This window comes from Chanos chanos, chromosome 2 (assembly GCF_902362185.1).
Source record: "Chanos chanos chromosome 2, fChaCha1.1, whole genome shotgun sequence".
NCBI lineage: Eukaryota > Metazoa > Chordata > Actinopteri > Gonorynchiformes > Chanidae > Chanos > Chanos chanos.
Window position 1 is genome coordinate 55,900,306 of NC_044496.1, and position 24,241 is coordinate 55,924,546.

General features: G+C 40.6%; 2 protein-coding genes across 2 annotated transcripts; one reads left to right on the forward strand and one right to left on the reverse strand.

The window, feature by feature from the left end:
* Positions 1-266: 266 nt before the first annotated feature.
* LOC115804403 (matrin-3) lies at positions 267-11,864 on the reverse strand. Its single transcript, XM_030764822.1, has 20 exons — positions 10,782-11,864; positions 8,462-8,523; positions 8,306-8,344; positions 7,964-8,067; positions 7,585-7,643; positions 6,447-6,563; positions 6,042-6,167; positions 5,311-5,472; positions 4,967-5,091; positions 4,248-4,803; positions 3,908-4,028; positions 3,744-3,763; positions 3,504-3,626; positions 3,169-3,297; positions 2,956-3,078; positions 2,705-2,835; positions 2,266-2,560; positions 1,206-1,362; positions 810-925; positions 267-661 (listed from the first exon to the last, which is right to left on the reverse strand). The coding sequence occupies exons 1-20, from the start codon at positions 11,580-11,582 to the stop codon at positions 608-610; spliced, it is 3,420 nt and encodes a 1,139-aa protein (XP_030620682.1). The 5' UTR covers positions 11,583-11,864; the 3' UTR covers positions 267-607.
* A 2,761-nt stretch (positions 11,865-14,625) lies between these two features.
* On the forward strand, positions 14,626-17,571 carry LOC115805496 (polyadenylate-binding protein-interacting protein 2). The gene is made up of 4 exons (XM_030766096.1): positions 14,626-14,736; positions 15,369-15,522; positions 15,664-15,843; positions 16,687-17,571. Exons 2-4 carry the CDS (start codon positions 15,388-15,390, stop codon positions 16,741-16,743), a joined length of 372 nt encoding a protein of 123 aa, XP_030621956.1. The 5' UTR covers positions 14,626-14,736; positions 15,369-15,387; the 3' UTR covers positions 16,744-17,571.
* Positions 17,572-24,241: the final 6,670 nt, after the last annotated feature.

Here is a 24,241-nt window from a genome sequence, read left to right on the forward strand (position 1 = left end):
TTTCTACTGAAGTTACTTCAACTTCCAAACAGGATTTGCTGGGCAAAACCAAACATATGTCTTATGAATGGTTCACAGAACCTACATTTGTCCTGTCACTCAAAACAACAATGCCCAACCAATAGGTAGTGCTGATGAGGACAATGCCCTGTCAATCAAACACTTATGTGACCTTGTTCTAATACAGTGACTCATGTTCAAAGAGCTTCAGGTCAAAGGTCTAACAAGGATATTTAGCTTACAGACACTATGACAACACGAGAAGCTGTAGTGAATTCTGACATTTTAATGTCTACAATACATTTTTAAAAATGCAGTAATAATCACAAAATCGAATGGGCAACGGTATGTAAACAGAAGGCAAACAAAATAGGACATTTTTCATGTTTAGACTGAGATAGTCCATCTTTCAGTTAAAAAAAAAATTGTGGGAGAGAAGTATTTTCTTTTAGCTATCATTTATAGGCAAAAAAACTCTTAAAACTCCAAAAATTAGGAAACAAACAAAATTAAAAACCAAAAAAATAACTTCTCATATACATCCATACACAATCAAGGCCTATTTTGCATCGAATACTGAACGATGTTGTCTTCAACTGTTTGAAAATCATTTTTTTCCAGCGTTGCTCTGTGTCTTGGTTTTCTCTTTTTCCAAGAATTTCTTGAAAGGAAGAAGAAGGCAAAAAGCAAGTCAGACAAACTTGTTGGAACAAATCAAACACATATGACTATTTCAAACAGAACGCTAGCATTTAGTTAAATGATCACTGCAGTGTTTTACTGACTAGTGTTTTGCACTTTGGACATACCTTGAGTTTAGTGTAGTGTGCCTGACTGCTGCAGTGAACCTTCTTTGCTGTCTCCTCATTAGAATAAAAGAGGAAACACACCCTGCAGTAGTAACCCATCTTCACATACTCCACACCTGCCAACACAACACAGCACCAAACATTCATCATCCTGCAATGACCCTAATGACATTCACAACCTGCAAATATCATGATTCTCATACATTCTATCTCCACGTTTCAAACTGGTACGAGTGGCTTTCTAAGCATAAACTGGAAAGTACACTGGTGTGAACTGGACAGATCCTAACAGCCTAGTCCTGGAGTTATACCCAAACGCCTCCATACAGTTCATATAGTATCAGTACCAGAGCCCTTGTCTCAGCAATGGAAATCAGTATAACTCTGCCTTCTTACCCACTGGGTTGTTTGGATCATAAGGCCCAAGAGTGAAAGGGGAGGCCTCAGGTTTCTTCTCAGGTTGTGTTAATGTGCTGGCAACCGCCTCCGTTTCCACGGTCTTTTCACTAACATCAGCAGCAGATGGCGCTTTAGCCTCCTCCTCCTTAACAACCTGCCCCGTGGAAAAGAATACAAGTAAGAGATGTTACAAAAGGATAATTATGTTTTTTTACCATTCACTAAAGTGCAGCTGACATATAACTGATACTGCTCCTCAGTTATGTGATCTAACCTGATTCACGTGTTTTAGTTTGACAAGACACAAATGGACAGAGTCTTGTACAAAGACATAACATTGTTTCGAGAGAGCAACAAAGATACTCTCTCGAAGAGGAAAAAAAATGAGACTTAGGTTTTGGGAGGAAAAAAATCCAGAATTTGACCAGATAATAAATGGAAAGACCTATATGTGACTACAAACCAGATAATAAATGGAAAGACCTATATGTGACTATATGTGACTACAAAACAGGACCAGCTCCAGGTTCAGTGTACAGCTGTATCGTCTGCAGGATGTGATTTAGAGAAATCAGAAGCCAAAGAAGCTTATCAGGACAAACAGCCTGGAGGGCTTTCTACAGGGGCTGAGACAGAAGGATTGGTAGCGGAATGGCCCCTGTAACTTTTTCCCCAAAAAAAACAAATGACGCCCTCATCTCTGGATATCAAAGTGCACATGTTGTTTGACCATGACATAAGCCCAGTTATATCATGGCAGTGAGAGGCAGAGAGCTCTTTACTACTAACAGCAGGCAGAGAGTCATAAGAAAAATGGAGCAAAGTGTGTTGGCTGGCAGAGCAACGCGTGTTGGCTTGGAAAAGCTCAGTATGAACTGACCCCACTGAAAATGAATGAAAGTAAACTCCACTGTTTCTGAATGACTGACAGTTCACATGGGGCAGGTGTGGGTTAAGGTCCCTGTGAGAGGACTAAAGGCTGACTTTTATCCCAACGTTTCCCAGCCTGTCTCTCCCCCCTTCTGTCTTTTAACAAGGTGTGAAGGTGGAAACCAACCGTTACAGTCTCTGTTTTCTGGGTGTCGGTGGTGTCTGCGATCGACTCCTCCACTTCCTCCTTCTTCAGGCTGGTTTCGTTAAGCACCTCCTTGTTCTCTTTCTCCTCTTGGTTCTCCACATTCTCCTTCTTATCCACCGAGGCCTTCTCCTCTTTCACCTTTTTGACCGGAGGCTCGTCGTCCTTAGTGCTGTTGCCTTTGGAGGCCGAGTCGCTCTGGACGCTTCTCTCGTCCTCAGAACGCTTCCTCTTACAAGGTTCCTTTTCTTCAGGCTCAGGCGATGGAGGTCTATGCCTGTCAGAGAGGAACCACATTACACCGTCACTGTCACAGACAAAACCCGTTGTAAACTGGGCCTGAGCTGTATGGGAGAGAATTCACGTCATGGTCCGATTAGCATTTTCAACAGTGTTTTGTTTTTTTTTAAAAAAGACTTACCCATGTTTGAGCTGTTTATATTTCCTGCTCACGTACACGATGAGTCTTTTGCCTTGGAACTTTGGTGGATTGTCTTTATAGGCTTCAGCCATTCTCTCTGCATCCTCTCCCCTTTCCATCTCAATAAAACACTACACAGAAAAGGACAAAAAAAAAACACCACGCGATTGTTGAGAAGCCCAGTAATCATAGTCTGTAACTCTAAACAGAGGGTGTTTTCAGATCTTCCTCATGGACTGGATGCCCATTACCTCGTTACGCAATCGATTTAGGAAATAACGTCTGATTTTTCCAAACGGCTCTGCGATTTTCAGGAGGGAGGCGTCTGATGTTTTGAAGTGTGGAATCTGCCCGATATAGATGACTTTGCCGCTCTGCAAACATTACATAAAGCCATTAGTTGAAAACAAACAAAAAAAAACCCTCTTTGAGGAAATATTTCTGACATTTCTGACAGCGCTTACCTGGATTGTGGCGTATGTCTGTGAATGGTAAATTTTCACTGATTTACCACACACAGATGGTATGACATTGCTGCTATAGAAACTGACCATCGCTCTGGCTTCTTGTTCATTGGAAAGTTCCAGAAAAGCCTTTTGAGAGAACATCAGAGGGAACACATTAATTTTGACTATGTAACTATTTCACTCAACATCAGCTACCTTCCCTATGCTGCAGGTATCTGTCACAGGTTGACCAGGCTGATGAATATACTTTAACAGCAACAACAACAACAACAGAACATTTCCATTTATCAGTGACGCACACACAAGCACAGAGCCATTTGCTTACGACGTACCTCTGGCCTGACATCCAGTACCAAGTGTCGGACCACTTTGCCGAACGGCTTGGCCAACGCCAGGATTTCATCGAGATAGCCGTATCCTCGCTTAAACCCCACCACGTTCACAACCCTCAAACCCTGCAACAAAGAACCATCACACTCGTCACGTTTTAACAAATGTGCCAAACAGTAAAAACCTGTTATGTGAACAGTATGGAGTAAATGTTGGAATGAGGATAAAAATTAAACACTTACGCCACTGGCCTTTGAGTTTCCTGGGGGGGAAAAAAAAAACAGAAAGAAAGAGAAGAAAGGGGGTGAAAAATGAGCCTGTGAGAGTTGGTTTGTTGTAATATTCATTCTGTCAGTCACAGGAGTTCAGGGGGTCAGGGGAAGGTAATGTGAGTGGGAGACGTTACTTGAAGAGTCTTTGGAAGCTTTGGAATGCTCGTGTCTGTCAGCCTCCTCCTCGTCGGCCAGCTCATCCAGAGTCACGAACTCATCCATGTTCTCTGGAAAATCTGGCTCTGTGGCACCCTCCTATTGAAAACAGAGTCCATAACTGAGACGTCCGGAGTGACTAAACGTACCAGACAGGCACAACTACTGTGTTTGAACAAAAAAAAATGTTATGAAACAAACAAACTAACAATACTAAGTCACGACTAAGCATTCTTTTTCAGTTATGAGTGACTGAGGCAAAGAAAAACTGACAGAGGCTACTCAGAGTCTCTCTCTCTCGACTCATGAGTAACTCACCTGCTCTGTTGAGGCCTCTGCATCGTTCTCGTCCTCAGTCTGCTGTGTGTTATCAGGAGCCTCTGACTCATCAGCTGCCTCTGTGGATTCGGCTTGCTCGGTCTGATCCTCATCGTCAGCACGTCCCTCAAACGCATTGTCCTGACCCGAGTCAGCCTCCTCCGCCTTCTCCGTGGAGTCTTCCTCGCAGGCGTCGCCCGTGCCGTCCTCAGCCGTCTCTGGGCCAGCGTCCTCTTCCGTCCCGGGAGTCTCCGTCTCGTCTAGCTGCGCCGTCATCGCTTGGTCAGCCTCTGCGGCGGAGTCGTCCATCTCCTCCAAAGCGGGGTCTCTCTCGTAACCCTCCTCCTCATCGGCTTCCATCACGCCTGCCACCTCTTCTCCAGTACCCTCTGCCTGGGCCTCAGATTTGTCTGCTCTCTCAGCCGAGATGTCTTTGGTCCTGGAGCCCACAGATGAAGATCTCTGGGACTTTGAAGAGGCTCTGGAACCGGAGCCGCCGCCACCGCTCTTTCTGTTGGAGTCTTGTCTTCCCTGCCCGCCCTTACCAGGAGGAACCCTTAAACAGAACCACAAGGCCCTTTTACTTTTCTGAGAGAATATCCATTATGTATAAACCTCATATAGATGGACAGACAGATAGCTAGTTATAAAGGTAGACAGACAGGTCGACAGACAAACAGATATTCATCTGATAGTTTTTACAGAACCAAAGCGCTTACGTTAGGGTCTTGTACTTGGTGCAGATGTTCAGACGGATGTTCCTACGGCCGATGGTCAGTGAGTGTAAAGTGTAATACTTAACTAGCATCTCAGCATCTTCAGGATTTGCCATTTGTACAAATGCCTGTAATGAAGGCGTGAGAAATGTAGTCCAAAAAAGACAAAACATTGTACTTAATTAATGATCCTACACTAAACACCAACGAAACATAGATTTGTGACAATCAAAAGCACAAACTTGTTTTGCAAATGACAACTAAGCACATGATTATAGTCAAAATTGAGTCATGTTCAGTATACAGAAAATGGATAAGGAAAAGTATCATAGAAAAGCTGTGTTTACCTGATCGTTTAAGAACAAATGTTTCTCCACAGTGCCAAAGCGGCGTGCTATAGTAAGCAGTTCCATCTTCTTCTCAGTCTCTCTGGGCAGATTAGAAAAGAACACGACCTGACTTTCTCTTTCCTTGGCGTTTCGCATGTCTTTATCTGGTCGGCCAGACTTCTGCAATTAAAACAAGGAGGATATACAACTCAGACTACAAATACAGCAAAGATAATAAAAAATTTGTCCTCTGCATTTAACCCATCCTATATGTACACTAGGAGCAGTGGGCAGCCGAGGGCGGCGCCCGGGGGACCAACTCCAGTTCTTACGCCGGTGCCTTGGTCAGGGGCACTGACAGGAGTATTAATCATAACATACATGTCTTTATGATGGCAAACCAGAGCACCTGGAGGAAACCCACACTAACACAGGGAGAACATGCAAACACCACACAGAAAGGCCAGGATTCGAAACCCAGGACCTTTTTGCTGAGACAACAGTGCTAACCACTGAGCCACCGTCATTATTGAGTTCAGTACTCTTGAACAGCCACAACCATTAAACTGTGTCAAGATCTGCTGCTAAGAAATGGATAGAAAAGCATTAATGAACAAATATAAACAGAGGCACACTGTTTCAGGGTCTGATCTAAACTCGTTTTAACTTTTCTTGATTTGACCATAAGACAACCCACCAGTTCATCAACCACGCTAACTCTGACTACAGAAGCCAGCAGGAACTCTTACCTCAATTACCAGAAGCTCTTTCGACAGGTAAATTTGAATTTCTTTCCCATAAAGCAGAGCAGGCTTCCGTTGGTAATAACTGACCATGGCCAAAGCTTCCTCATGGGTCTTCAATTCTAGGAAAGCCTGTGAGGGAAAGACAGATTCAGGATCACGGGAAAAGAAAAGCCATTAAAACAAAATACATGTGATGTCCAGCAGCATATGACCGTGTACAGATAGAATTAAATTCAATTTTAAATTCAAATTTTTTTTAAAAGGAACATATTATTTCACTACAATGACTGTGTGTGTGTGTGTATGTGTCTGTACACACACTTACACACACACATTCATTGCAATGACGATATATATTTCAGCATAAGGTAATTATTTGCTCAGTGCATGGGGAAAAAAAGCCCATACCTTGTTCTTTAGCACAAGGTGCTCACGAATGGTGCCAAAGGGTTTAGCCAATGCAAATAAGCTGTTGGATGACAGGGGTTTTCTGTCATATTTTGCAACCACCACCCGACTTCTTATCTAGAGAGAGAGAAGGTCATAGTTCACAGTACGTCAATATCACTAGACAACAGCGTTTCATCTTCGTTCTACAATTCAGCATAAAGGTGAAAGATGAGGTCAGAAAAATGAGACTAGAAATAAATGACGAGGCACCTAAACAAAACCAAGGCTCTCTAAACTTTAACCCAAAACCTTACATACTATATATATATATATATATATATATATATATATATATATTTGTGTGTGTGTGTGTGTGTGTGTGTGTGTGTGTGTAATTATGTCATAGAAACAGGAATCACAAACAGATCATGGAAGTCCTCTGGAAAGTCAAACATTAGGGCTAACTGGAAACGCTGCATCTTGGGAATGTGTCACAGTATTTTAAGGTATTCTAGATGACTGATACTTAGGTGACGGCTTCAGAGGTTACTTCAGTTTATCCCTTGTGTCACCACACATCTATTGCCACCATAACCAACCCTGGTCTGCCTCAGCTGGTTACCACTGCCCTAACTCTGACCTGACTGTCACTGAGTCCTGTTTTCCAATGTAAACAGAAGAATGAGGGACAGAACAGAGAACACAGAGAAAGAGTGTTCCAGGTGTACTAATATTCTTTACAGCTTCAAATCACTTAGCACCACTGGTGCTGGTATTATTGTAATTACATATTGTGGCATAGATTTATCAGTGTTTTACTATTTTGCTCTCATATCTTATACTGCATCTGCCTCTAAAGCCTAAAAGTGTATGCATGAAATCTTCAGTACCCAAATAACACAAGCACATGACCCCTGAAATAAGACCCCTAATATAGGAGAAACACTTTAGAATAACTTGATTTTCCACTGATCTGCAATGTGGATCGTCTTACGTTCATTTTGTTCTCCTAACAACAAATTCTAAAGATTAAAATCACCAAAGTATGAAAACAAAAAGAAGACAAAATCGAAGAATGAGCCAAATACGGACATTTTCATTTCGGAGACACCAAACTGGAGAAAGAATTCTGACAGTAAAGAATGAAGTGCGTTACCTTTGGTTGCATGGACTGTGGCTGCATTTTGTTTCCCATTCCAAGGCCTGAATCAGACCCTTCAAAATGAACAACAAGAGATTAGCATAAAGTCTGTCTTTTGGCTCAAATGTAGCTTACAAAGGTCTCAACTATTACTGATGAACGCGAGATCTTCAACAAAGAGCCTCACGGAATATTATGACTCAAGAGATCATATTTCATTCAAATTATTCAGGGGACAAAAAAAAAGCAAGTTATTAAACGAGGCTGTGGATAAAATTCATATCTGTAAACTGGAGTCAGAAGTACACTGTTGCCTTTAGGATATATAAATATGAAATTAATGCATTAACCCAGGGCTGTCAAACACAGTAAGACACATGCTCGTTCTTATTACCCCAGCTGGAGGTCATCCCTGTTCTCTGCATCCCTCCAACCAAAGGGGCAGGCCCCAGTAATCCATCTGAGGGGCTCTTGGTATCCAATAAAAGTGGCTTGGGCCTGAGAGAGAGATGCAGACACAGAAAACAGATTATAAAGTGTCAGTTTGTACAGAGCCACCCCTCTAGACACTGCAACTCTGCACACGTTACAACCTGACACGAAACTGAATATTTTCTTCATTATTGACGGTTATTTTCACCGATTGGGAAATGCAAAATTAAGAAATGTATTTTTGTTAGTCATTGGACATGACACAGAAGTAGGCTAATATGGCAATAACTGATCAGGTACACACCCTCTGGTCGTGGGCATATGTGGATCCCAGTCAGGATATCTGTAATTAGAGAGAAAAAGATTTCCAGAGTCTGTATTGGACTCATTTACGCCTAAACTTACGGTCTGCCACAAATGAACTTGAGTTAAGAAAAGTGTTGAAACATGGGTGACGTACACTTGTAGAAGCACTCTCCGGTTCTCTGCATGTCGTATCCCGTTGGTGTGCTCTGTCCACTCCTGAAGCGAGAGGGCAATGTGAGATCATCCACCTTTGGTTTTTAAGTAAAGGAGATATAATCCAGTCTTTGCTAAACTGACTGTAAATCGAGAGCTTATTAGCTGACCTGGACTGGAACAGCAAAGGTGGGGGGGGGGGGGGGGGGGGGGGGGGGGGAATCAGAATCTTAAACTTGCCAAAAAAGCCACTAATCAAGGTCTCAGTGCCCAAGGTAACGACTTATAAATTGACTGAGGTTGATAGGGATTGTGGGAATAGTGACATCTTTCCGTGCAGGAGTTTTCCAACATGGACTAAAGGAAGGGAAGAACAATCAGGCTGATGTACACTAGTCTACTCGCCGCGTGGAAGAGCCTACGTTCTCGGCTAAATTACCAAATAATTAGAATCTTTTTTTTTTAAATTCACAAGAAGCACAAGAAACAAGGAGTAATCGCCAGACAAACGATTATTTTCAATATTGGGGAGAGCACAGTATATAGTTTCTCTTTGATGTTCATATGGCAGGCCCACACAACACACACACACAATTTCTTTTAATGTGCATTAGTAATAGTACTCTATAGTTTATAATGGATCTGATATTTTTTTAAAACTTTTATTTTTATACATTTGACTCATAAAAAAAATAAAGTTTGTACTCTGACAATAAATCAAGTTTACTTTTAAACTACATTGTCATGCTATCTTGGTGAGGACTCTTAATTAAATATAACAAACATTAGGGAAAATATTGGCTTGTTATGTGTTTCTGAAAAAAAAGAAAAGAAAAGAAAATAGGCCGATATCTCATTATCGGATTTTTAAATCCCCGAATATGAATATCGGTATCGGTCTTAAAAATCCTATATTGGTCGGGCTCTCCTTTATATTTTCTTTACATTAAGAGACAATGCAGGCTATGGCTAGCTTATCTCCACATATTAAGAAGTAGGAAATTTCCCACTGACCCATCCTATTATCCAGCTGATGGAAAAACCTTACTCTGTAGGATCCCTCTCAAATTTGCTTAATGAACCCACTGTCGATAATGGCTAACTTTGTGGGCTTCCTGAAATGCAGCGTTTTTTAAAATGTTTTGTTTCTGTTAGAACTATTACACCGTCACTAACTGATTCATATTTCCACCAATCATTTTTGTTTTACACATTTTCTGTTTGTGTATCCTCTGTTGTTGTTCTTTTTTTGTATTTGCTTGCATGCCTTTCTTCTGTATTTGTATTCTGAAACTTTTGTCTGTTTTGAAGTTCCAGGACAAGGCAAATTCCTTATGAATTCTCTCAAGATTGGAGAAAGACTGTTTGCCGGTTCATATTTTAAACATTAACGATGAAGCTCACACTCACAGAAAAGGAACATGGAAAAAGAAGACGAATATAAAGAACATTTTGGAAGCAACTAACATCATCTAATCTAGTAATAAATGTTTTATTTTTTATATATATACACATCTATATTCTGAGATCTAAGCTGACAAAAAAAAGAATTAAGTTATGTTGGACATTAAACAGAGTTTATATTTAATCTCATTACAGAGTTTGGTTTGTTTAAAATTGTGAACTTTTTAGGCGTCTCCCCAGCTAACACATAGAGGTGCATCATGCTAACAGTTCCAAACCTCCACTGAATGATTTTTGGTTTCCTAACCTCAAACCATCATTTGAGTCTTATTTATTGCTGGTCTATACATCAATACACAAAGCTTAGTTGAATCTGTTTGCAAACTAGTGCTATGTTATGGTTAAGCTCTCAGTGTGAACATATGACCTCACCTCAAGATGGCACACTTTACGATAATCACATAACAAGGTTTAAAGAGAAACTGCATTAAGCACAGGGGAGGGAAGAGTGCAGAGCTGAATATACTCTCTGATTACGCAAGAAAGGTGGCTAGAAAACCACAGAGAATGGTCAAAACAAATGTTTTAATGTGATTAACGACTCATCGTGCATCCTGAATTTGAATGTGATAGTAGCTACCAGAACTTTCCATGACGCTGGCTGGTCAAACATGAACAATGTTCTGGGCACCCCTGAGCAAGAGTGTGCAAATAACAGGAAAGCAAAAAACCAAAACAAGCTACATAGCGTTGATGTTTTGCTTGGTGCAAAATGACCTTCCAGCAATTGGATAAAAGCCAATAAGATGCATAAAACAACCAAATATAAAGCACATGTTCTGACATGTGAGAAAAGATGTTTAGGAGGAGGGGGGAGAAAGCATGTAAGCAACAAGTGCCAAAATGAAATTACTCACCATCATAGAATGAACATCAAAATCACAAAGGGAGCACACATGAGGGAACATGTGGGGCATTACTCCCAAGAAGTCCTGCACTTTCCCCGGGGAAGGGGAGCCCATCCTTCTCTGCATAAAGACACCTTCAGTCGCCGCTGAAGGAGCCATGCTGACGCCACAGTAGCGATCGTGGGAAAGCTCAGAATACTGACGGTCTCTGCCGCCGCCACCGCCGCCACCGCTGTTGCCATAATCTATCATTTCGTACCCTCTAGCGGGGATGTCTTGCATGGAACTATAACCGAAGTCGACCTGGGGGCCACGTATTGAGGTCTGTCTGTTGGAAGATTCCATTCTGTCGCCCTGCATGTCCCCCCAGTCATCTCTGCCTCCTCGGTATGACTGGTCTGGGGAGATGGACGGTAGCTCTCGGTGGTCGCCCGCCACGCGGCGGCTGGCCTCCATCTTACGGTTTTTAAGCTGCATGATAAGGTGAGGCAGCGTCTCCACGTTGATGTTTTCCTCGGGGACCTGCGCCAATACGTCGAGATCGGTGGGCGACAGACCCAGGCTAGTGAACAGCTTCATAGTATTGCTAAGGTGGCTGCCCCCGCGGCGGGGCAGCTGGGAGTCGTGATCTTTTCCGTCGCCAGCATCCAAGGCCCCAGACATTCCACCCAGTGGCCGAGAGGAGGAGCCATAGAGGCTACCTGAACGAGGTTCGCTCATACTGAAATTCAAGGTCTCGGCTGCGGCCAAGAGACCACGGCCTACGGCAAAGCCTTTCTGAGCGCTGTCAGGAGTCAGCTTCTGAGACATGGCCTTAAACGGTCAGGCTCTAGGATCAATGTCAGAAGAAAAGAACAAAAGCAGCAGATCCAACAGTCCCCAAAAGGACGATCCGTGGACAAAGCGTCAATTCAAAGAGGTAAGACAAAGTCAGTTTCGACAAAGTTTAACTCCTCTTCTTGTGACAGAATGAAGTAGGTCTGCAGAAACACAATGGGGCAGAATTTTCTAGCATGCCTTCCAGAGTTACCAGAAGCAACTGAGAGCTAGACAGTGAGATCCACAGAATTAGCAACAAGGTACAGGCGGAATAAACAGTGGCAAACAGTCCAACTGTGACATACCCTTAAAATTGCTTGGTTTCATCAGATATGTGAAAAGCAATAGATGGATTATTTACCAGGCTTGGATAAAGCACTGAAGTGGAAAGTTAAATTTTAAGTCTATCTGGATCGTGAAAAATCAGTAAAGAATGTGAGAAAATGCCCAGTACATCATCCCCCCAGGAAAGACAAATTTCACATATGAAAAGTTTATGGTCACTGCAAGACGCAGTGGTACGCATGAAGTAGTATCTGATGGAAAGAGCGCAGTCAAGCCAAGAAAATACAGGTGAAATTAACTACAACGGATCTTTCAACAGACCACTGAAATATCCATAGGGCAAAACCTAATGACGTATGAACCAAATTAAGGGACTAAATGTGATGCCACAAGAAAGGCAGGCTGTTACTCGAGAACATTTTTGCATCGTCAGAATGGCACTTAATTGGTCAAGCAACAAACCTTAAGAAGTCAAAGAGCACACTTAAAAGATGACCATACTGAATTAATCGTGAAATATTGCACAACAATAGGACGAAGAAATATCGCGTAGTTAATAAAGTATTCACGTTAGACAAATAATGTACTGTTTGACTGTAACAGTCAAAAAAGAAAAAGTTTCCTGACCAAGAGAAAAACAGCTTCAGAAACAGTGATAGCCCATTGTACACTGGTGATGAGTGCTGCTTTTACACTACAAATGGAATTTTACTTTGAACCAGGTATCATGCATTAATAAAAATGATGTGCACTGTTATGTATTACATGGTGGGACAAAACAATCACGTTAATGCATCTTCCAAGGGTAATGGGGTCACAACTATTGCCAGCTGTAGTCAACTAAAAGGAGGTAATGCTAGACAGACAATGGAATAGAGTGATCTGGGTTAGGTAGCTACTTACGAGCCAGGTCAGTTTTAACGTCTACATTACTAATTCACATACAATAGCCTAAATAATGAAGCTATTACATCTAGTGAGGATGGCGGGTTCAAGTGCAATGCTGTATAGTTGCACTTGATCCCTGATTAATCGCTGCCAAATTGCAGGTTTAGTTTCAAAGACCCACTCTTATTCGATTAATTAGCTATGCTAGCAAATGTGGTCTGAAAGTCTACCTTATCATACCTAAATAGATTATGGTTAGATTGCCTTTATTAGTTCATAACAAGGATACATCCTAGACTCGCTATCAAGTCAAGGCTGATATAGTGGTCTGGCGACAGCACACTAAGTTGCTACGATACATTCTAAGCTACCAAAATATATTCTTTTAAGCATACAAAAGCAATCTAGTTAAATAGCTTAGTCAGATAACACGTCCTCTGTTCATACCCCTAGTAAACAGTGCACCAGTGGCTAGCTTCTCCACCTTCACAGACCTCTGGCTACATGTATAACTGAGAAAAGTGAAGTAAAGAGCAAGCTTTAAATAAATATTTTAAACAAATTTTGATTTCGCCCACTAACAAGTAAATAAGGAGCTAAAAAACTGAACAAACGTGTCAGGGCACAGCTAACGTTAGGCCAAAATCATAATGAACGCGAGACTTCGTTAGCCAACAGTTAGCTTGACGTATTTGACACCATGTTGGTCCACTCGGTGCATTCCTAATCATACAGATGACGAGGCGAAACAACTGTCACTAATTGAGATAGTTGTAAAATTATTCGTCAGCAAAGGAATGAGTAGTATAACTTACGTTTTGTTTCTCCTCTGTGGCGAAGCTGACTCGTCAACGTGATGCCCAGCGCATTGCCTGTAGAAGTGGTTGCCAAATCGCGCCAAGTTTTTCTACCTAATATGAAATCACGAAAAAAAAGCGTAAACCGCTTTTTTTCCGAAAAGCTTAATCTGTCGTGCAAAATCTCAACGAATGTCAAACTAGTTCAGAAAATTAATGAATGATGATGCTTGTTTTGTACGGAATGTAGGCTTTTTAACAGAAAAAACTGTAGTCCATATTACGAAAAAATCTGACAAGGGAGTATAACTAACGGTGTATTGTTTGACAAAATAATTATTTTAAAAATCAAATGGTTATTCGCAGTTGCATATTTAGAGTGATAAGCACACACACACGCTGTTTTAAAAATCTAAATGTTCCTCCAGTAAAAAGAAACCATACTCATTATTTTTTCTTTTAAAACCAAACTGGCAACCCAAACCCTTTGGACTGGGCAAACGTTTTCAACGAACAGAGACAGGGAAAACTAGAGGTCGAATTTATCGTAGTAATCTGTAACAGTATTGGCCAAGCTTTACCACCTGCTTACCACAGAATGCCCGTATTGGAAACCTTTTGGTCAGGGTTCACGATTAACTCATTGGGGCGTTAGCGCCACAGAAATGGTGAACGCCCCCTCAACGATCCACAAGTATTACATCAAGTTCCATCAAAACTTACAAAAAACAATTATATTGTCATTAAGAATTCGTCCAGAGGTGACAGCTGACGTCTATGCAGGTAGTATCCGCCCACTCTGCCTCAAGAAGTTATTTGTCTCGTACAAATGCCATTCCAAACTCTGCATTAAACGTTATGCGATTCACATTTTTGCTGATAATTCTAAACTGACGAGGGGAAAGACAGAAAGTGGAAGATTTCAACAGAAAAATGCATTTATTTACACTATCCGGGGTATTCTGGGCGGGATTTCAGATGGGCAGGTTCGGTTGCCTCATGATTGCCATGTTATTTATCCAATCGCAGACGGTAAATCAGAAACAGCACATGTAAACAAAAAGCCCGAGAGCAGCCATTATCTAACCATTAGCTGTCATTGTTCGTACAGTATTAAGTACATATTTGCGAATAACGGCAAACGCTGAAACATCCAGTACACAGGAACTTGTTTGGTATGTTTTTTTGTTTATCCTAATAATTCGATAATACTCTCTTCAACATCAGCAAGATAGATTTGTTGTAAGTTAATTCCGCGAAAATTAGCATATTATGCTAGGAAGCCGTTAACCAACTCCAACTATTTAGCTAGCTAACACTCTCAAACAAGAAAGTTCAAATCTGAATTCAAGCTCTCCTTTATCTTTAGCAAAATAAATGGTCGTTTGAGTGACGGTACAGTTATGAAAGACTGAAATTATGGATCGTGTAATCAACTGACAATGCATTATAAGCTAGTTTGAGTTTACAGTGCTCGGTCTTGCAGGTAGTGCATTTGATGCCATTTCGTTTCCCAAACACAAAGAAAGACGCTTCGTCACAGTTCCACGCATTCGCTTGAGGCTCTGTAACATTTCAGGGATTTTATTGCTATTGTTCCTCACATCACGTTTAAGTTAGCGTATTTAGATAGTCTTTAAATGAGGTTATAAATGGCTTGTTTGGCCCAAATAGCATATGTTCCTGAAACATGCAACTTTCTGACCAAAATACTAAAATAAAAATTGTAAATACATGTGCATCACAATGGGGGGAAAAACGACGGATGAAATATATTTTCGTCCTGTTTTTTGTTTTTCTTTATAAGTTTTTTCCGACCGGAAGCAATGAAAGATCCCAGCCGCAGCAACACCTCAGGGCACATCAGCCATGATATCATCGTCAGCAGCCAAATCAGCAACGATGACAACCCTTTTGCCGAGTATATGTGGATGGAGAATGAGGAGGAATTCAACAGACAGGTAATTAAAGTATTCGTTAGTCTCCCATTCATTCATGTCATAAGCAAGCTCTCCACGACCTTATGTGTTTACGATTTCACAGCTAAAACGTCTTTAACGCTGTTAGTGATAATACTGGACATATGTCCTATATATGAACAGGTAGAAGAGGAGCTTTGGGAAGAAGACTTCATTGAGCGATGTTTCCAAGAGATGTTGCTGGAAGAGGAGGAGCATGAATGGTTCATACCAGCCAGGGACCTTCCTCAGACCATTAATCAGCTACAAGACCAGCTCAGTGTGCTGGTTATTGGGGATGGGGATATTGCTGAAGACCTAGTGGTAAGTGTCTCACACAATAACAACTAGGCATTTGCAGTGTGCAAAGTGGCATGCTTGTGGAAAGCACACCTACAGTGAGCTTGTGTACTGAAGCCAAGTTGTATCTCTGGCACCATAAACATCCATTCCCCTTTACTTGGAAGGTGCCATTAACTATAGATCTATATTTGTCCACTTCTTGTCCCACTAACCCACTTTGGGCTCTCTCTGTGACCCCCCTTTAATAATACCTCCAGGCTCAAAGTCAAATAAGTGTTACCACTGAAGAGTATGTTATGAAATCAGTAGCAAGCATGTCTGTAAGTCAGCAGTGAGCGCTAGGCGTAACCTGTAACTGAATCTGAATGAGGAAAAAAAAAATTTGCTTGGGAACATAATGTGTCGTAATTTTAATTGTGGAGTACATATTATTAGGTAATCCAAATTAAAACCAAGAGAATCACAACTGTACGCTTGATAACTTCTCATCCACCTATATATTAGTTTATGTAGACTGTACTATTCTGAGATAAGGTTATGTCCCTGATGATGGATGCCAAAGTTTCATCATATTTGGGGGAAATCTTGTTCATCGCCATGCGGTAAGTCCAGTCCTTAAAATAACCAGCAGCTAGTCATAGGTGGACTGCGGCATAAGAGCTTAGGATGCGAACTGGCCTGATAATTCTTAAAATTTCGTCTTTGCATTGCATTGCAGTACGTTTTTTTCTGCGTTTGTATCACTGAGAGTGCCTTCAAAACGGATTATATAAAATGTAATTCAGTATATTTGAATACTCTTGCAGCAATTGCAGTTTTATTTATTCATTATTTTTTTAACCTTTCTCTTTTTTTTTTCCCCAGGTCAACAGCAACTTGAACCCCAATGCGAAAGAGTTCGTACCTGGAATGAAATATTAAATGTTGGTCTGTTGAATGTAGCACATATCCACACTGTGAAGCCAGTGCTGTAGGATTTGATGTGGGATCTTATTGTCACTCTTTGCACTTAATGCATCGCCAAAGTTTTCAGCCTCTTTTGCATGTCTGTTCAGGGTGTGGATTATGCTCTCTATACAATGCTTTTATTTTCTCCAATCCTTTGGGTGTGAAATTAGAGAAAGAGAACAGCTTCTACTGTTTGTTTTAATGTTGAATTTCTGCACACGTTTTTTTTTTTCCTTAGCACAACAATTAATGCTATATTTTTTTTGTTTGAAATGGCAGATGTACCCTTGGGATCAGTAGAGCAGTTTAAGTCATTTTTAATTCATCTCTAATATACTATCGTTTGTAGTAGGTGAAAAAAAACGTCCATGCAAATACTTATTTGGTCAGATAGCGAGAACTGTCTGCCGTATGTCTTCATTTCCAAAGTGCATCTCGACGTCTCTTTGCGACGCTGACCACAAATAAGATGTACAACATTCAGAAATTGTTTTAATTTCTCGGTTTGGATCACAGTGTTTGACTGATGTCTCTCGATTTTTTTTTTTGTTTTGTTGTTGTTGTTGTTGCTTTGTGTTGACATATTTTTCCCGATTTCTGATTCCTTACAGTATCATTAATAGTTGAGCGGAATGGCGTATTTTACGTAGCGTTTCATTGCTTTTTTTTTTCTCTCAGTTGGTGTTGATCTCCTCTACCTGAACAACTTTTATGCTGTTTAGTCTCAAAATGTTGAAAATGAACAAAAAAAACTGTAAACTATGTATATATTTTTCAATTATGTATAAAGAAATAAATGTTTGTGGTCTCCGTCTTTCATTGTTAGCATAAAAGTTTCAAGCAGTCCAAAGAATATTTCTGAAATTATAGAGGAAGTCATGATTTAGAGTGTTTCTTTTCCGTTCAAACATGAAATACAGAAATTAGCCTAGTTATTCTTTATGTATTGTCTCATCTGGAGATGTCTCACCTTTAAAATTGCGATAAATATGGAGAGATTTATATTGCAAAGTTATAGACTAGCGAAGTTAGTGTGGAGTAACACAAATACCCTAAACTAGAGTTAAACTAATCATTAGAACTCCTCATTACACTTCCCAAGTTTGAAGTTTATAAGGAAGCGGAATAATGCGAATGGAGGTGGATGAGACCATTTCCGGTGTTTGGGTACGCTGTGATCCATTTTTCTGACCCAACAGGTGGCAGTATAGTCCTTGTTTTAAAGAACATTTCAAGCACTTGTAGTTCTCTTTCAAGCATTTGGGCAGTCTTATCCTCATCGGTGCAACATGTAAAAACGGTACAAGACGGAAAGATAGGACGAACCTCGATTTATTTCTCCTGACAGGGAGACAGAGATGAACAACAATTGCAGTCAGTAATTCATCATTCCGTGGAAGAAAATTCTCTTAACACCTCATGTGGTCTGTTTACTCACTTTCACATGGTTGTGACAATGACGTGTTTATAAAATTGTTTCACAGTTTCAGTTTGTTTTCAGAATGTGCGTTATCACGGGGGCTGCTCATTTGTTCGTTAGCGCGTGCTTTCTCCGGTCACCAAGATATGCGATGATGTACATGTATTCCTATGAAATAGCAAGATGCATAAAATGTATTGAGCGTGGAGAGCAAGAAAGAAGGTTGAGGGTTAATTTCTGTCAAAACCAAAAATTGTTTTTCTACCATACCTATAAAATGTGTGGAACATGGAGTAAAAGATTCTGTTAGCAGTCGTAATCAATAGCAAGAGTCCATTGAATAAAAGAATACATGATAAGAAACGGAACAGATGTTTCTCATGCAGTCTGTACTCTGGAAGGTCAGTTTTCATGAAAATAATTAATGAAAATAATTAACTTCAGCACACCTCTCTACATACAGGGGCCATGCTGTACAATCGTTCCCAACAACGTGATACAGTGGATCCTTTGCACCACAGTCTCGCCTACAAAAAAGATTGACAATGAGCAATTGCCAACGAAAAGCTGTAGTCTGAACGTAAGGTGGCAAAAAAAACAGTATATAGACGCAGTGGCTGTCTGTAAGGGTTCTTTCCGATTTTTTGTTACTTTAAAAGCTGGTGTTTTTAGAGGCTCTTCTTTGACTTGGGCATAAAGGCAGACAGAGGCAGAATGCTATACATCAGACTGGCCCTCCATTGTTACTCCGGCAGGTCAGATACCCCCAGACTGAGGCCATGCATGTTGATTAGCCAGGGCAGATGTCCACAAATATCTGTGCTTAGTTCGATGGGCGTTCGTGACAAAAAAAAAGAGTTGTCCTAACTAAGCAATGTCCTTGGGGACTTCTTCCTCTTCTTCTTCTTTTTTCTCTCTCTCCGAGTCACATTCTTGCACAGAATAGAACACTCATATCATTAACCTTGATATATAAAAAAAAAAGGCATAAAGAGAATACATGCAGATGTCCTCACAATCAGAAGTTCATGGCCCTTACATATATATTTGACACTGTTGTGCCTGCAATCAGACCCTGCCCCCCCCCCCCTCGCCGTTCTACCAGCCCACTTTTATTTAAGCATGGGTATTGTTCTCATCAGAATGCAGTTTGGCAAATCTCACAACCTTTGCTCATACCCCCCCCGGATCTCTTCATACAACACTTTAAAAGATAGGTTTGGAGTTTTCTTTTGGGTTCTCTGATGATGTTTGTCCCAGCAACATACCTGCAGTTCAGCCGAGTCAGAATACACTCTGAGGGATATTTCTTGTTTGATTGAATAACTTGTGTTGGCTTACTTTGGGGCAGGCATGACAAACTAAACACAGACTATCTCCCGCAGAGAGAAAACAAAATTCGGGTAACATCCAGTACCCCCCCCCCTCCCTCTTTCATCACTACCACCTCCACCCTTCCGAAATCCCATTTCAGACATTTCTTTGCAGTAACATCTGAGTGGCCTCTCCAACTCCACATTTCTTTTTTTTTTTTTTTTTTTTTACCATACTGACCGGGTGACAATTACCATTCCACTGGAGATGACTATGTCCAGCGTGCTGAGGAGTTCAGTGTCCTTTGTCCTGGAATAATTGCTCCTGCATTGTTGCCCAGTGGCCTTTCATTGCTTGGTGGTCTAACTGCTTTAGTAGCAACACCTAACACCAGAGCCACCTCCATTGTCTGCCTGCTACTCGTTTCTCCACTCATATTCTTCAATTGGTTTTGTCTCTTGTCAGGGACTGTTTTAATCTAATCTGTGCTATTTATTGTATTTCAAAGTAAAACAGTTCAAGAGGCTCTTTGATCAGCTGAGAGGAGCTGTTCACTCTGGAATGCAACAATTTTGATATGTTGTTATTATGACAAAGAAAAAAAAATCTGAACTGAACTGAATTAAATATTTGCATGCAAGAGGATTCGTTTGGATGGATTTATAATAGTGCAGATTTGCAGATTTTGAACAAATTCACATCAGTTTGAATGTACATGTTTTTCATTTATTACGATGAATTTATTGTGTATTAATCAACAAAACGCAGTTTAACTCCATTTTCCATTTGTGCTGTACATAAAAAAAAATATGCTATTTCAGAGAATGTTTCCAATGTGATACATGCAATGAGCATTTAACACTTTTCAGGAAAGAAGGCAATTTATTAAAGGAGTAGTCAAGTTTTTACAGAAACCTTTTCACTCCATCTCTGTGTTTTAGTGGTAAAACACTTTCTAATTATAAAGTTACAGAGTTATACATCTACCCGTTGTAAGATCGCCAAAAGTGCCTGAAACAGAAGCATACTTTACGTTGTGCACAAAGCTTTGGTTTTTCTTTCCAAGAATAAAACAACATTTCCAACGTTGATTCGAGGTGTCCAGAAACGGCGGAGACAGAAATACAGCTCAGCTCACCACCTTCCTTTCCCCTTCTCTCCCCCACTCTCTTAACCCCGTAGCTTTCAGATGCAAAATAAGCAGACATATGGAGAGGAGGTCTTTCTCCGGCCCTCCTAAAGATTCAGATTGTATGACAAATCACGTCCACTGCCACCCTCCCGACTCCACAACCGAATCTCCAGACAACAGCTTCATTAGAGTGAAAGAGGGAGTTTTTGCAGCTTTGACGAGTCAAGCCCAAAAAACCCTTCCCCATCTCAATTACTCCATTGTTGGCTGCAGCTTCAAGTTATTGCACTCCAAACCATATGGCTCTTTCCAGCCTCCACAAGTGATGCCCTCTCTCCCCAGACTTGCGTCTAAAGAAGTTTCAGCAACAACAGAGACTTTCTGATAGTCACCCGGAGACCACATTACTAAAAAAAACTTGCCAGGGATCATGGTGCTCAACATAAACTGTAACAAAAAGTATGAAAATGAAGACATGACTGACTGCACTGAGTAAGAATCAAAAGAAGATACTTGTGACAAAGAAGCAGGAGGAAGAGGAGGAGGAGGAGGAGGAAGAGGTGGAGGAGGAGGAAGAGGAGGAGGAGGAGGAGGAGGAAGCAAAAGTTGTAGGAGGAAAAAGAACCACAAATAGGTTATCTGCTGCATGTACGACACAGGAGAGTGTGTGCAAATACAAACATATGCTACAAATGTCTACAAAGAGTGAATATAATGTATAGGACCGTCTGGTAAGGTCAGGTGTATATAGTGATCATTAATCGTGATACTGCCGGGCGTTTGTCCTCTGTTAACGATGGTATAACTTGTGCAAAGCTTCTTCTTATTTTGCGAAATAGTTGCCTTGGTTACTTTGAATTATGAAGTCTTTAGAGACACAGATCTCTTTGTGAGCACTAATGTAGGGTAAACTAGAGGTAAATTATGCACTCACACAAACACATGAAGACAAGTGAATGGACCGCTGTAGGGTTTGCATTTAGACTGGGACAGGAGATTAATAGCGCCAGGTTCACGAACTGGTACATTTTGTGGCCAGTCCACAATAGGAACATAAAATTTGCATCCAGAGAGCCTGTAATGAGATTCCATGACATTGTTATAATTGTACTTTTCAGGAAATTCAAATAAAATATACGAAAATCGTTTTAGTGGAGATTTAATAGGAACAGAAATTCCAGAAAATTAAACACTGCATGATGTTACTTTAAAGTGTTATAGCTCTTTGACCCACCACACCTGCATGTGTACATGCACACACACACACACACACACACACACACACACACACACACACACAAATGGGGGCTGCACTTTTGCTCCATGCTGTTCCATAACACAATTAGATGAGAGATAACATGGTCAGGTCTGTTTTTTATTGTACATACATTTTATAATTTTTTCAAGTTGCAAGCTACACTGCATAAAACCTTGGAGCAGTTATTTCTAATAGCTATCTCCTGGTGAGCATCCATTCAGGGCAAAGATGAAATTTGCTTTGGAATGCACCTGTCATAAATAAATATTTGAAATAACCCACATTTTTTTGATATAGAGTATAGTATACTTTCTTGAATTTCAGTAAAATAGCATTTGATTGTAATGTCTGATCAGTTTCATCTCTATAAGTCTAATCATGGGCTGATTCGTTTCAGATTGCATGTAGATGAAAACCCAGATAAACCCAAAGGCCTAAGTAACAACTACATCTCCTAGCTACCTGAAAAAACAGCTGAAACAAAATTCTTAAAAATCCCCACGTCACATCGATCTTTTTAAAGTGGTGATAAAGTTTGAAACATAAATTATGTTTTTTTTCCCTTTGTTTGTTTTTATTTTTTTACTTTGTTTTGTTTTGTTTCTTTTCTTTAATATGATTTGGACGAAGCAAAGAAGTTGGTTTCTATTAGTGCTGTAAGCATCGACTTTGTTTTCTTTTTCTCGTTCTAATGCCTTTACAAAGATGAAGAAGTGCTTTTCAGATGTGGAGAGTAGTATACCCGTTCAACCGAGGCGTTGAAGTAAGGAATTAATTACCATTCAAAAGTAATGGCCCCGTTCGACCCTGCTTGAGTTTTGAACAAGGAGAAAAGATACGCTGGCTCCGGTCCTGCCGCAACGCCAGAGGAAGGGATTATTCCAGGGATTACCATGTGAAAACTCCTATCAGACTTTCTGACTCAAAGATCTTTGGCGAACAGTAATCGCATTAATACCCGGGGATTAATTCTGGTCAAAACGCAAAATTGAATTTTAATTTGAATTGTATAAATATATCTAAAATAAATTGAGGAGTACGCCAAGAGGGGAGAAAGAGAGCCTATTCGTCTTTACGCCCCATGCCAAATTGCAATGGACGTATTAGGCGACCACTCGGTTCGAATGCATCTTTCACAAAGCACGTGGTCCCAAAATAAATTTTAACACCTGTCTTGCAAATTTGTTGCTAGTCAAGCTGTGAATAACTTTGTTTTGCACTAGCCTAAATAGGAATATCTTGCTAGTTTCTCCTCTAATATTGTTGGAAGCAGGACGAGTGTTTTCAAATTTTACATTTTCTCTTACATGTAGTATATTTCATTCTGTTTTCTCTCGGCGTCAAAATTGCCTCGTGGATCAAACCATTCCCTCTTTAAGTAATTCATTTCTTTCATTTTCTCACGTGTATGTGCCATTGAAATGCAATCGCATCTCGTGCACTTGTGTCTAATCCTGTCAGAGAATCTCCCAAGCAACCTCTCTCAAGTGTGGAGAGCATCGGGGCTCCCTCCACCCCCACTGCTCTTTCTCCATAAAAACCCAAAGTCCTCCCATCCACGCTTCTCCGGGAAATCAGCGTGGAAATAAGTCATATTGTAAAACAGTTACTATTTTATCACTTTATAATGGCAATAAGAGAGGTCTTCGGGACAGAGAAGGCTGCTAATGCCCTCAGTAAAAACTAAAACGCGCCCTCAAGCTGTTTCCGTCTTTAATGTTATTGCAGACAGGCTGGTGCTGTAATAATAAAATCGATATCCCACTATCATCCAAGCCAGGTTTTACAAACAATAATCTCAGTGAGATTTGAAACTAGCGCGTACCTCTCATTAAAAAAAAAAATTAACTGCAACAAAGTAAAAGAAATCCAAGTCCCGAGCCAGCTATCAGGAGATACAGTCAAAGAATTGCCATAATTGCAAGCTGCAGAAAACTAAAACGGAGCTTTCCAAGTCTTTATGTTTGTGAGTAATCTTCACGCCAGGGAACGCACAAACGTGCCTCAGAACTGGGGTGTTTTGTTCACGCTGGGACTATTTGAATAAGAATAATGCTATTCGAGTGTTGCAGGCCGAGAAAAATGAGTGACAAAGGCTCAGAGGAGCAGAATTTGGACGAGGGACAAGGCGTATAGAACTGAAAAGGAGAGAGGGGAGACGCTTACAATTGAACAATTCACCTTATAATCGCTTTGATATATTATACATGCCTGAAGACTCTAAACATTGTGTAATTATTTATAAATGACTGTCCCTCTATTCTCATAATACCACAGGGAGAAAGGCACCACAGGTCTCTCCCCAAACTATTTCTAAATAGTGCCCCCGTTCGTTTCTCTCAAAAGA

What these genes read in the sequence shown, in the direction of transcription:
- LOC115804403 (XM_030764822.1), bottom strand. Translation starts at nt 11,582, where the DNA reads ATGTCTCAGAAGCTGACTCCTGACAGCGCTCAGAAAGGCTTTGCCGTA. An exon ending in CGGAGAGTGCTTCTACAAGT is followed by an intron (nt 8,345 to 8,461) that starts GTACGTCACCCA and finishes CTCTAATTACAG; the next exon opens with ATATCCTGACTGGGATCCAC. An exon ending in TAAATCGATTGCGTAACGAG is followed by an intron (nt 2,836 to 2,955) that starts GTAATGGGCATC and finishes TTTTCTGTGTAG; the next exon opens with TGTTTTATTGAGATGGAAAG.
- LOC115805496 (XM_030766096.1), top strand. Translation starts at nt 15,388, where the DNA reads ATGAAAGATCCCAGCCGCAGCAACACCTCAGGGCACATCAGCCATGAT. An exon ending in AGGAGGAATTCAACAGACAG is followed by an intron (nt 15,523 to 15,663) that starts GTAATTAAAGTA and finishes ATATATGAACAG; the next exon opens with GTAGAAGAGGAGCTTTGGGA. An exon ending in ATATTGCTGAAGACCTAGTG is followed by an intron (nt 15,844 to 16,686) that starts GTAAGTGTCTCA and finishes TTTTTTCCCCAG; the next exon opens with GTCAACAGCAACTTGAACCC.